General features: G+C 48.3%; 1 protein-coding gene across 1 annotated transcript in view; it reads left to right on the forward strand.

The window, feature by feature from the left end:
- LOC119171798 (uncharacterized) overlaps positions 1–14,464 on the forward strand; it is a 48,845-nt gene that overhangs the window by 15,853 nt on the left and 18,528 nt on the right. The window contains exon 2 of the mRNA XM_037422643.2: positions 8,247–9,238. Within this exon, the coding sequence (XP_037278540.2) occupies positions 8,247–9,238 (992 nt within the window). The remainder of the gene's footprint in view (positions 1–8,246; positions 9,239–14,464) is intronic.

Raw genomic sequence — 14,464 nt, forward strand, 5'->3', positions numbered from 1 at the left:
TGCACGTTAAAGAACCCCGGGTGGTCGGAATGTCTGGAGCCCACCACTGCGGCGTCTTTCATATTCATATGGCGGTTTTCGAACTTTAAACCTTAACAATCCCAACATTTATAAAAGTTGACTAAAAGATGTGAAGAAACAGCCTTGCGAGGCCCCAAAACCCGAACTATGACTGCACGTGACAGGTAAATTTATCACAGATGTGAGACGAACTTCATAAGCGAAATAAATGAGTTAATAGCACATTACCGGTAATAGCACCCATTAGTTCGAGCACGTAACTTCACTTGTTGCAGAGAGAAAAAAAAATGCAGAGTGCTTTTGTATCAGAAATTAAGCACGACCGCTCGTATATTCAGAAAATTGAAAAAACGCTTCTTTTCTTTCTTCTTTACTGCGAATCTGTGCACTAGTTTCCAGCCTACGCGATTAGTAAATGTTGCAAGAAATGAGAAATGACGCTTCCCAAGTCGCTTCTTATTTCACGTAGGAACGGACCTGTTCAAGCTAACGAAATTTACGTAGCAGCTTGAAAATAAATGTTTTTCGTGCTTGGCAACAAGTTTTGTTCGTTTGGAAGCATTAGGCATTACGTATGAATTCTGAAGCTTAATCCAGCGCCATCTATGTAAGCGGCCACTCTGAATTGCTCTCTCCAAATGGACGTACTCGCACTTACACTAATGAGCATACTGAGTGTCCAGGTGGCGTTTAAAGAATGAGGGCTGTCAAAAAATTGAAAACTTTCCTTTTCCTTCATTAAAAAGCAGGGATTTTTAACATAAGCACCGGTTAGTTCTGCCCTTTACACTTTGTTCCTAGTTTTGCTCGCTCACCGGCCTTCTTTGAGACTTATGCAAGCTGTTAATAAATCGAGGGTACTTTACTGTTTAAAAAACGTTTTATTTTTGGAAAATAACTTGGGTTGGCAGAAAAAATAGCGATTCACTGAGAGTCTGGAAAGGCATTCACATTTCCATGTTCATTTTTATATAATATTTAGTTACAGCAGTGGTCAGCCTATGGACCACGAGTGACGTCACTAAATATCTGGTCGTTGACATCACCAATTTGGGACTGTGACACTACATGTGATGTTATCACATGTCACTTGTGAATGTCACTGTGGCGTTACATGTGACGTCATCACAGGACATCATTTCTTGGCCAAAGGTTCGTCAATCTCGAAGGCAATGGAAAACATGGCGAGATGCAGAAAGTTTACAATTCCTCCAATCTTGGAGCCCTTGTGAAACCACATTAGTCCCAGAAAGCTTTCAAAAGGCAGCACGATAGCTGTTTATTACATCGATTTAGAAAAAAAGATTGGCAGATCCCACGTATACAGTGCGAATCGATGATATGCGAAGCACGAATTAGAAATGTTGATATGTCACTTTAATATCACCACGACGTTACGAGGTGGAGTTAAATGGTGCCGTACATGACTTCCGTGTTATGATTATCATGTCTGGATGTGTCGTTTACCTTCGTCATCTATTCACGTGATACCAAATTTAGTATATGTGGAGCTAGCGAAACGGCCGCGAGCACGCTATGAGCGTGCTATTTTGTCATGTTTTTACATGACACGCGTGTCAGAATTATTATGTTTGCACCAGTCATATATTTCGTCATCCATTGATGTCACGTAACACTAAATGTGGAGCCAGCAAAACGGCCATGAGTGCATCATGAAGGGCCCAATATACTCCAATGTATCGTTGACGTGCGCGCACGCTGGGCACAGCGACGCAATGTTAGCAAAACTCTGACGCCAGGCGCGACCAGTGTCAGTCAGCGCGGCCCGACAGCAACCGGCGTGAAATGCGAAATGCTGCATTTCGAGCCGATTCATTACCCGGCGCGCATCTGCGAGTATATGGCAGGACCGGCGCCTGGCGTGTCAACGCCGACGTGACGCGACAAAATGAACGCCGGCGAGCACGCGCACCGTGTCACGTCGAAATGTATTGGCGCCTTGACTGTGGCATGTAGTCATGTTCTCACATGACACACATCTCATGATTATCACGTTCGCACCAGTCATATACCTTCGTCATCCATTGGCGTCACGTAAATCAAATGACATTGCATTGCTGAGTAACTCGGGGGACGAATTGCAACTAATGATTACGGAGTTAGACAAGGAGAGCAGAAAGGTGGGTCTTAAAATTAATCTGCAGAAAACCAAAGTAATGTACAAAAACCTCGGCAAGGAGCAGCGCTTCGAGATAGGTAATAGTGCACTTGAAGTTGTAAAAGACTATGTCTACTTAGGGCAGGTAATAACCGCAGAGCCGAACCACGAGATTGAAGTAACTAGAAGAATAAGAATGGGGTGGAGCACATTCGGCAAGCACTCTCAAATTATGACAGGTAGACTGCCACTATCCCCCAAGAGGAAGGTATATAACAGCTGTATCTTGCCGGTACTTAGCTACGGAGCAGAAACCTGGAGACTTACAAAGAGGGTTCAGCTTAAATTGAGGACGACGCAGCGAGCAATGGAAAGAAAAATGGTGGGTGTAACCTTAAGAGACAAGAAGAGAGCAGAGTGGATTAGGGAACAAACGGGGGTTAAGGATATCATAGCTGAAATCAAGAAGAAGAAATGGACATGGGCAGGGAATGTAGCGCGTAGACAGGACAACCACTGGTCATTAAGGGTAACTGACTGGATTCCCAGAGAAGGGAAGCGGGTTAGGGGGAGACAGAAGGTTAGGTGGGCAGATGAGATTAAGAAGTTTGCGGGTATAAATTGGCAGCAGCAAGCACAGGACCGGGTTAACTGGCGGAACATGGGAGAGGCCTTTGTCCTGCAGTGGACGTAGACAGGCTGATGATGATGATGATGAATATCAAATTTGGCATATGTGAAGCTAGCGAAACGGCCGCGAGCGCATCAAGAGTTTGGAATGTAGTCATGTTGTTACATGACACGCATGTCGTGATTATCATGTTTGGATGTGTCATTTACCTATCTCGACCGTTCACGTCGCGTAATATCAAATTCGGTATAAGTGAAGCTATCAAAACGGCCGCGAGCGCATCATGAGCGTAGCATGTAGTCATGTCATTAAATGACACGCATCTCATGCTTGTCATGCTTGCACCAGTATCATACTTTCGTCATTCATTCACGTACGGTAATACCAGATTTGGTATATGTGACGCTAGCGAAACGGCCACCAGCGCATCACGAGCGCGACATGTATACTCATGTTGTTACAGGACATACATGTCATGATTTCCACGTTAGAGTGTGTCACTTGTGTTCGCCATGCAATCATACCATACCATACCAGTTTTACAACGTGCCTTGTGAACGAAACCAGCGCAAGAGCTGCAGGATCATGAAATGTAAATCATGACATTGAGGACATACATGTCATGATTTTCATGTTATGGCTACTGAAATATGTTCGTCAACAGTCATGTTATGCCATACCAAGTTTAGTATCGATACCATTATGGGAACAACGAGGTGAGCTGAAAGTCGTAGGTGGCTAGATAGATAGATAGATAGATAGATAGATAGATAGATAGATAGATAGATAGATAGATAGATAGATAGATAGATAGATAGATAGATAGATACGCTTAAAATCACCGAAGTTCGCCAAGAAATGCTTCGCATCTAAAAACACTGATACAATATACCCCAATTTGTAAACACTATTGCCTTAAAAAATGTGATAGATCATTCGATGCCAAAACCCGTAGCAATAACGACCGAAATCATGAATCTCTGAAGTGCACCCTGTCCCTATATCGCAACTTGCCCCTATATACCCACCTTTAAGATACCATATCAGATTTATTTTCTTCGTTGTCTTCCCCTCCTTTCATATCTGCTCTGTTTTGATTTAACATGGTATGTTGCTAAGCTGGTTGGTTCATTACTGGAGTACGATAAGCACAGTGCTAAATAGATTAGGACTAAGAAAGACGCCTGTGCATGTCATTGGTCCTCGTCTGCGCACGGCCCGTTGTATTCTGTTTCTAATCTCCCGTCTGTACAGTTAACGAGAGCCATACTAATCTCAAGATGCCCCAGAGAGATTTGCACCGATCACTTTCTGAACCACCTTCGCGCAAACAAACAAACAAACAAACAAATGGTGTAATTGTATAGCTGTGCATGATTGCAGAACCTCCATCGGTGTTTTAGAGCAGCACAAGGGTGTGTTATTTGCCAAGTATTCATCAGTAAAGAGGGTGGTAATGCAAGCAAAGACGCAGGAAGGACAGAACTTATCAGCTCAGGCCCAGGTATGGTTTAGCACCACCTGTAAATCAGGTACGCGTGTGTGTGTACGGGGTAGATAACTGCTAGAACATTCAATTTCTTCTCTGTGCAAGTTAATTCGAGGCCGGTTTGCACGCGTTTCCACTCCCGCGGACAATTGCATTTTACTTGGAGCTCTATGCATTCTCGTCGGAGAGTAGGCGCCGCATATGTTCCGCCTATGATATCTGAGATCAGTGAAGCACTGGCACCAGCCTCACTGAATTCGTAGTGTTAAGGAGGTTTTGTGCCAGGCCTAAACACAGTTGTATGTTTGAGTTTAATTATGAATACCTGCAAAGCCAAAATGCAGAAATACCGGGCATATATAGAGCTGTATGTTTCTTCAACGTGCTGCTTGCGATCGTTGCGGCAGCGATGAAACGATAGAGCCCGTTCTCTGTCACTGCCCTCGTTACAGCGTGCAAAGACGGCAGCTAGCTGCTGCGTTAGCTCGCCTTGACGACAGGCCCTTGTCAGAACAGTCAGTGCTTGAAAGGCGACATAATCCATCTTCGCACAGAAAACCAGTGAAGGCCTTATTGAACTTCTTGCGTGGTAGCGGCCTATTGAATAGGCTATAGTACCTTAGCTCACTTTTTTTTGTTTTCTCTTTCGCGCGTTTGTTTCGCTCTTCGCTTTCTTTTCCATCTTCACCCATTTTCTCTTCTCTTAGTGCAGGGTAGCAAACTTAATGCTCCAGTTTCTGGTTAAGCTCCCTGGCTTTCCCTCATTTTATTCTCTCTCTCTTGAATGCTTCACAGACGGGACGTTGCATTAACCAGAGATTATCGGAACAAAAGAGATCGCTAACCAGAGAGTTGACCTTGTGATGTATCTTGTCGAGAGTTTAAGTAAGTGCACCCCAATGTTCGGTGGTCCGCCACGTTGGATCAGTGGCTACGGTGCCCTGCTGCTGACCCGACGGCTGCATGTTCGATCCCGGCCGAAACGGTTCAGGCTGTGTGCTGTGCAATGTCAGCGCACGTTAAAGAACCCCATGCAGATGGTCGAAACATCGGGAGCCCTCCACTACAGCGTCCCTCGTAATCATATCCTAGTTTTGGGACGTAAGACCCAACATACGATTGTTGAAGGAGCTTTTTAATCAGCTGCTATGTAAACAAACTGTTGTTGATGGCCAACGTGCACTCTTTTCGCTATCCATCTGCCCACGTTGGCCTTAAAAGCGCGCTGTGCCTCGCGAGTGGCGAGGCCTAAATTTTCATTCGCAATAATGAATACTGAACTTCCGCGCTTCTGTCATAGGATATTTATTTTTATTTTTTTCCTGTTCCCACAAATGCCGAAAGTTGACCTTGAGAACGTTCCACGGAAGGAGCCAAACGAACATACGAGAGACCCTACAGGCTTTCGCTGCACTTTTTTGCAAAACGATACGTGAATGCCAAGACAAAGCACCAAAATGGGAGTATCACGAACGTGCAGTCCGATCGCATCGCTGCGCGAGAATTTCTGCGCATACCGAATTGCGTTGTTTTGAGATCTGAAGAACGGAAGCTGCGCACTGCTTAAATGTTATATTAATTCTTCCAGAAACCAATCGTCATCAGCGTTCATAGCCTCCCTTTCCTGTGCTTTTTTTTTCCTTCCTAAATTTTGTTATTACTAATACGCTTGTGTGTTGTTCCGGGTGCAATTTCCACTCGAACAGTGCTGAAAACACTTTTACCCACAAGTGTAAAAACCGACCCACTGCACGGTTCTATTATTTATCTCGTCTCGGAAATGCCCCTGCCGAGATAATTTTCTATATGACACCTAGTCGGGTTATGCGATATCCGGTTTAAATATTTATGTATTCACCTTTTTGTCTCCAAAAAAAAAAAGATTTTATCGGATCGCATCTGCACGCGAAACAGCGTCTGTATAGTTGCCCGTTTAATCGCTTTTTTCTTCGCTTCGAGTGCTGCAACGTAAGAGGAAAGAAACAACAAGAACAACAACAACGATTCGGAAGACAAGTCACTGTTCATGACTGCATGGCACGAACAAAGATATTGAAAAACAAAACTGAGCCGCATGAGCCAAGCTCCATTGATATGTTTCCTTTTCATCGAACCGATAAGCACAGATTAGCCAGCTGGTCTAAGAACTGGCTAACCTCCCTGTCCTTTCGCTTATTTCTTTCCCGCCGCTCTATTCATCGAGTGGTTGATATAGGCATACCATTGTGTTTCTAATTGGTGCCCAGTCAACCAAACTGTTGAAAATATGTGACACCTGTGGTCGCAAAATAGCTAATACATGTTTTTGTTCATCTGTACACTATGACTTCAATAACAACACCAACAACAATTGCTTGGATGCTACGTATCAAAACCAGCATACGTTTATGAAGCACCCCGCCGCGTAGAGCTTCGGAATGATTTCGACCACCTGAAGTTCTTTAATGCGCACAGAAATCTATGCATGCTCTTCGAAATTCGCAGCCACCGAAACGCGGCCGCCATGGAGAGGAATCGAACCCGAGCCGTCGAGCTCATCAGCCCGACTTATACGTGGTGGTTCCACTATGACATTGGAAGCGGGGCGTTTCGTTTTTGCGTCCACTACAGCGAGCTTTCTACCCGCTTTCGTCGATCAACATACCAGTCATCCGCAAACCTTTCAAAAACTGTATGTTTCCAGGGCGTTACAGTCCGACTACGCAAATAAACAATCGAGCGAATGGCTCACCTATGGAGGAACAGTGCTTAAAGTGCCCAGATGCCGATCTGAAGGTCGCGGGTTCGACACTGGCCGTGGTGGTCGAATTTCAGTGGAGATGAAATGATAGACGCACGTGCAACTGCGTGGTGTGCATTTCAGGGTAAAGAACACCACGAAGCCGAAATTTTCGGAGCCCTCCATGTACGGCATCCTTCCTAAAGATATCGCGGTTTTGAGAATCGAAACCCCGTACTTTTAAAACAGAAGTTATTCAAGTGAATGAGCCCCGCCGCGGTGGTCTAGTGGCTAAGGTACTCGGCTGCTAACCCGCATGTCGCGGGTTCGAATCCCAGCTGCGGCGGCTGCGTTTCCGATGGAGGCGGAAATGTTGTAGGCCCGTGGGCTCAGATTTGGGTGCACGTTAAAGAACCCCAGGTCGTCGAAATTTCCGGAGCCCTCCACTACGGCGTCTCTCATAATCATATGGTGGTTTTGGGACGTTAAACCCCACATATAATCATCATTCAAGTGAATGACACTCTCGTATAAAACCACTTTCACCAAATGTTTTCTAGTTGTAAGATACTTTATCGCAATGGTGTATTGAGCGCGTATGCCACGGTTTCGCTGAAAACTGAAGCTTCATGACAACGACGTGCTAGATTGTCAAGAAAAGGTATAGTGACGCACGAAGGAGAATCATGTTCTACTACAATCAAAAGCAGTCTGTCAGACATCCCGTCAAACGTGGTTTCGTATATCCGAAAACAACAGTGTGTCGTATTTTTCCGAGGCTGTAACAATTTATCATCATATTACAGAGGACATGCGTATTAGTTTAACAGGAGTTAGAGCCTGCGTGCGATTATTTCGCGCATTTAATACCATTGCAGTAGGTGCGCACATCTACGAAAACCAAAATATACTATTTGTACACATAGTGACCAATGGAATTTTGTTTGCTTTCGAAAAGTATTTCCTTGCTTGATGTATTGCGACTGAATTCCGCCATTTAAAAATTTGTTGAAGCGCAAAAAAAAAACAGACGGACGGACAGAGGAGGCTGGACGCTGTCCTTGTCACCCTGTTCTGTCCGTCTGTTTCTTAGTGCGCTTCAACAAAATTTTGAACTTAATCCAACTGGCCCAAGTTACTATCTTGCTGAATTCCATCATTTCACTTTCAAGCTAGCGCGCACTTCTCGACATCTTTTATCTGACAAGTTTTGTTTCAGGCGTACTTTTATGACCTTGTGTTTTTTTCTTCCTTGCTTTCAACGCAGGTATTCGCGGATTTCACTACTGGCCGCTGCCTGCTTGACGGTCTTCAGCGCTTACGTCGCTCCCGAGGAGCTAGTGCCTGATCTGTGCAACCTTATAGACCAGCCAATGTACTGCCGTTGTGACACAGCCGACCTCACGGAGGAAGTGACCGACGTTACTTGCTACGTGGTCCGCAAACTAGAACCTGGTCATATCGTCTTCGATTCTCTTAAGCGGCAGCCAACCATTACCGCATTAGCTTTCAATGCCTTCGGAGACGACTACAGGCTGAAATTCGTCCCAACACAAGCACTGCGCCAGATGCCGAACCTAGAGCGGCTCAAGGTCTCTCAGGCGAAGCTCGGAGACCTCAAGACGCACTCTTTCCACAACCTATCGCGCCTCGTCGTCCTATCATTGGACTCAAACGAGATCACCAGCTTAGACACCACATCTATTGTGGACCTTCCACGCCTCAAGAAGCTCGAGCTCGCAGACAACAAGCTGAGAAGATTGCGGGCCGGCTCTCTCAAGAACCTGCCTGCCCTAACGCAGCTGTTCCTCGAGCGCAACCAGCTGGAACTGGTGGACGACGGCGCGTTCGAAGACCTGGGTGCCCTTCGCGAGCTGGAGCTGAGTGACAACGCGATCCAGAAGCTGAACGAGCAAAGCTTTCGTGGTTTGGGGCGTGTAGCGAGGCTCGACCTTTTCCGCAACAAGCTGACGCGCCTCGAGGCCCGCGTGTTCAGCGCCATGCCCCAGTTGGCCGAGCTGGACCTCAAGTACAACGAGCTGTCCGAGGTCGACCCGCTAGCCTTCGAAGGGCTGCCGCAACTGACGGTGCTCTACATGTCGTACAACCGACTGCGTGTACTGCCCGCGCATATGTTCCGGGGAGCTCCCAACCTGGTGTCCGTGGACCTGTCGCAGAACCAGCTGCTCACGCTTACCTGGAGGACGGTCCAGGACCTGGCGAAGATTGACGCCGAGTCCTTCGACATGAGCCTCACCGGTGAGTGTGTCTTTCTCCCATCTTGCTGTCTACGGGCAGCCATGGACAATGAACGAGGGCTGTGACTGTCGCTTAGTAGTGAGCTGTTCCGTTAAGGTTTCACGTGAATCGTTACGTTGTCGACCTTCACGGCTGTGGTAGCAGAGAAGCTGAAAAGAGTTGCTGTCTATGCAAAGTTCTCATTTTTCTGTGCCCATGCATTGAAGCATTTTTTTATGCCACCGTGGTTAGAATTTGGCAACCACCAGGTGAACCGGCTTGTCAAGCTCGTTCTCGGCCACACAGCGCTATATCAACTTTACTGATGACATGCTTGTATTTGCTTAATGTAAACTCATCGACACATCCAACTCGATAAAGGAATGCTGAATATAGGTGGTGCTGAACACTTTTGGTCAAAGTTCTTGTGGGAGAAAGCAGGAATACGACTGACAGTTGTACAACAAAAAAGAATGCAACTTTTGATATTTAAATTATGGCACAGTAATTTCACAGTAAGCGTCTGCGAGTACGAACGAACAATAAAGAACAGAAGGACAATACATGTGGGATTGCTATTTGTTATCGCCTAATAGCAGAACATTGTCACGCTCCTTCTTTCACACACTGCTGTCCGTTGGCCGCTCTTAATCCATCGTGTGTCGCAGGCCTTCTGTTTATCCGTGCTTAAGCTTATTATCCGAGCACCCTGTTTTTGATGTTCATTTCGAGTGACACGAATACGTATGTGATGGACATATGTGTGCCCTGAGCGTGCATGCGCGTGCGTATGTTTTACTGGATGTACACTGATACTTGTAGTGCCTTTAAAAATTTCTGGTCTCAGGTGGCGATCAAGATGCAATTGGCAACAGTCGAGAAGGGCACGAATGAACATTATGAAGCGTGTCAGACCTCAAAAAAAATTGTTATTCACGTCTTGAATTGACATCAGCATATACAGTGGCTGCTTTGCAGCTTAGTAGGGGCACGCTGTTTCCTGGATGTGAAAGCTAATACCGCTTACCAGCGTTCATATATCACGATGATCGCCCGCTTTGCGGTGGGCACCTATTGTCAGGCACACGGAAATTGAGTGCGCGAGGCCACGCTGCGCAGACACGCAAAGGCGATCGCTGCCAGACGCCCCCGCTTGCCGCTGTTGACCTTGAGGCACCCTACCGAGATCCGGACGAGCAGCTCGCAGCCAGAAACGGACTATACCGGTAAGGAAGAGCGTACACAAACTGATCCCCCCCTCTTTCATCCTACCCTGACATGGAACACACACACCTCAAGTCGCCCCCGCGCAAACCCCCCGCTGAGATGGCGCAGCGGCCGCCAAGCGCGGTGTCCCCCAAATCAACGGCAAGTTTTCACGTCGACAGACCGGCTACTGTCGCACCGGCTGGAAAAGAAGAGCAAGAAAAGATAACGGTCGAAGAAGCTGCGGATGGCTGTCTTTAGCATACAACGGGCGCTTTCCCGTCGGTCTGTGGCCAATAGAGCAAGCACTCTCCCTTCCCTTCCCTTCTGTATTAGCGAGATACCACTTCCTCTATTTCCGTCGTCGGCGTCGAGCTTCTGTGTACGAATGGGGACCGAAAGAATCTGCGTCTGGCAAGTAAACGGCCGACCTGCAACGGCGGCTGGGTAAAGGATCCCCTCTCTTCTTGTCGCTTTGGCTCATTATTGCCGAATGCCGTATACGGACGAGCAGGCGGCAGCGGTGCACGACAGAGCGAATAAGCCGCATTCAGCCGCGCCCGAGTACATCTCACCGCTTCCTTTCACTGTCTGAGCGAGTGAGAGGCTCGCTCCCTTCTCCGCGCAGCTGTTTACACCGATCCCTGTATCGAAGTGATGTACACTGGCCCGTGCACGCCACCAAAAATAAACAAACGCAACCGCACGGTTCTTCACCCTATGGAAGAGGGGGGTGGGTGTTAGTGTCCCTACGAATTCTTTCTCGTTTTTTTTTCTTAGGTTATATTTTATTCCTCTCGTGTTTTATGATATTGAAACGCGCTAGCGAAGATTCGACGAAGAGGAGGAAGAGACTCGACTGGCTCGCGAGCGACGCTGTGGATCCTTGGCTGAGCTACACCTCTGCATTACCCATATTGTAAATAAACGCGTTCCATCGTCACAATTGTGGTGGAAGGTGCTGGGTAAGCTAGCTACTACCAAGTGATACCGGAGAGGCACCGTCCCCTAACGACGGAACCGCTACACGAGCTTCGCCGCAGCCGTCGACTAGCGGGCTTGGCACCATTACCTCAAGAAATGAGCTCGGACGGAGACAACCAGCAACCAGCCGCAAGGACGTCGCCCTACCACTACAGGGAGCCGCGAACCTTCACAGGGAAACCCGGCGATGACGTGGACGAATGGCTAAGCCACTATCAGCGGGTGAGCCGTTCGAACGGTTGGAATGCGGCTAGCAAGCTGTCTCACGTGGGGCTCTTCCTCGATTTCACGGCGCTGGTATGGTTTGAGAACCATGAAGACACATTGACAACCTGGGACCAGTTTGTGGAGGAAATTAAGAAATGCTTTGGAGACCCAGCAACGAAGAAGAAACGTGCCGAGCAGACGTTGTCGCGGAGGGCTCCGCCACCACAGGCTACTTACGTCGAGTCGTCTTATGCGCCCCGCAGCAGTTATAGCTACGACAGCCAACCGCCTCCGTTTGTGTCCGAGTGGCAACAGTTCCCTGAGCATCCTCTCCACACCGCAGCATTCAATGTGCCTCGGGAACGCCCCGTGTGCTACCAGTGCGGTGTTCGCGGACATATCGCCCGGTTTTGCCCATCGCGACGTCGCCCACGCACGACGTTTTTTGACCGACCAGCGATGCTTGCACGGCGAAGTCAACAGCCCGATTACGCCTACTGGCCTTCGGATTCAACTGCCCAGAAGCACGGGCACCGGCCGAACATCCGCAGTGACTCGCCTGCCTCTGTGAGGAGCTTGACGCCACCTACCACGCGCCAGCGACGGTCCCCATCTCCCCGTCCCCGGCCGCGGCTTTCCTCTCCGCCACCGGGAAACTAGCCGGCGCGGCCGATGGAGGCGAGGTCGCTGGACGTACCGCTTTGCACACAAGTATGCCTCCATTAGTTCACATGCTTCACAACAAGGTTCATGTATTCATTGACGATGTTCCCACGATGGCTCTGGTAGACACCGGTGCAACAGTTTCTGTAATGAGTTTAGTTTTCAAGGAGAGACTTGGCCGCAAGGTTATGTTTTATTGGGATAAATCTTCTACTTTTCGAGCAGTCAGCGGCACGGCTTTGTGTCCAGTAGGTGTGTGCACTGTGTCTGTTCGTGTTGCTGGCAAAGCGTACAAGGCAGAATTCGCAGTGCTCGCTCATTCCACGCATGACGTTATCCTTGGAATTGACTTCTTGCAAGAGTGCCGTGCGACTGTCGACTGCGGGGCAGGCGAGGTTCTGTTGTCCGCCCTCGCCCAGCAGCCTCAGCGTAGCGGAGACGACAAACTCGTTGTAGTTAAAGACACTATTCTACCGGCATGGTCTACTGCCAGCGTGCCCGTTGCTGCTTCGAATGCCGACTCGAGTTTCAGTTCTCCTGATATTGTGATTGAGCCGTTGCCTTTGCCTTGCATGAAGAAAAACATCTTTCTGCTGCGCTGCGTTGTGTCTCTCACCGAGGGAAAAACTAAATTATGGGTAGTTAACTGCTCATCCGAGTCTGTTGTACTACCAGAGGGAATGCGCCTTGCCATGTTTGAAGGGCAGTGCAGTATCTGCATAGGAGCTCTCAGCAATGCGGCAAATTCGAACTATGCTGATGTACCCGGCACGGAATACGAATTTTATAAGATGGTTAGCAAGTCTATTCCCTCGCATAAGCGCAAAGTGTTGGTTACACTGCTGGCCAGGCACGCTAAAGTATTTGATTTTGCACGGAAGTCGCATAGACCTCAGACGCCCAGCACACGCACTCGTCACAAGATCGACACCGGATCTGCGCACCCCCTCAGACAGAAACCTTATCGAGTTTCCGCGTCAGAGCGCAAGGTGATTTCAGAGCAAGTCAGCGAGATGCTAACCTCTGGCGTAATTCAAGAATCGTCAAGTCCCTGGGCCGCGCCTGTTATCTTGGTCAAGAAAAAAAATGGGTCCTGGAGGTTCTGCGTTGACTACCGACGTCTCAACTCTATAACTAAGAAGGACGTGTACCCACTTCCTCGCATCGATGATGTCATCGACTGCCTGCATTCAGCGTCCTATTTTTCATCGGTGGACTTGCGATCCGGGTATTGGCAGATCCCCATGGATCCGGCTGACAAAGAAAAGACGGCCTTTGTTACACCCGACGGTCTGTTTGAGTTTAATGTTATGCCATTCGGCTTGTGTAATGCCCCCGCCACATTTGAAAGATATATGGACACCGTTTTACGGGGCCTCAAATGGGAAATTTGCCTGTGTTACCTGGACGATGTCGTGATTTTTGGCCGAACGTTTGAAGAACATAATCATCGCCTTGACCTCGTTCTAACCTGTCTCGAGGAAGCTGCGCTTACACTGAACTCAAAAAAATGTCGCTTTGTAGAACGTGAAACCTTGGTTCTGGGACACCTGGTGGATAAAAATGGCGTGAGACCGGACCCGCAGAAAGTCGCCGCTGTCAGCAACTTCAAGCAGCCGCAGTCCCCCAGGGAGTTGCGTAGCTTCCTGGGCCTGTGTTCTTACTTTCGTCGATTTGTTCCGAATTTCGCTGATAAAGCACAACCACTGACCGACTTGCTGCAAAAGGATGTCCCTTTCCACTGGACACCGGATTGCGAAGCAGCCTTTAAGCAGCTTCGGTTCATACTGACTTCAGGACCGGTACTACGCCATTTCGATCCTTCTGCTGAAACGGAAATTCACACAGATGCCAGTGGAATCGGCCTTGGTGCAGTGCTCGTTCAGCGCCATGACAATGCTGAACACGTGGTCGCTTACGCGAGTCGTTCGTTGAGCAAGGCAGAACGAAATTACACAGTCACAGAACAGGAGTGCCTCGCAGTTGTTTTCGCCGTGCACAAGTTTCGCCCATACATCTACGGTCGTCGCTTCTCGGTAATCACCGACCATCATTCTCTATGCTGGTTGGTAGGCCTCCGAGACCCATCTGGACGACTGGCGCGATGGGCTTTGCGCTTACAGGAGTTCGACTTCACAGTACGCTACAAGAGCGGTAACCGGCACGCAGACGCCGACTGCCTATCGC

This window comes from Rhipicephalus microplus, chromosome 4 (genome assembly GCF_043290135.1).
Source record: "Rhipicephalus microplus isolate Deutch F79 chromosome 4, USDA_Rmic, whole genome shotgun sequence".
Classification (NCBI taxonomy): domain Eukaryota; kingdom Metazoa; phylum Arthropoda; class Arachnida; order Ixodida; family Ixodidae; genus Rhipicephalus; species Rhipicephalus microplus.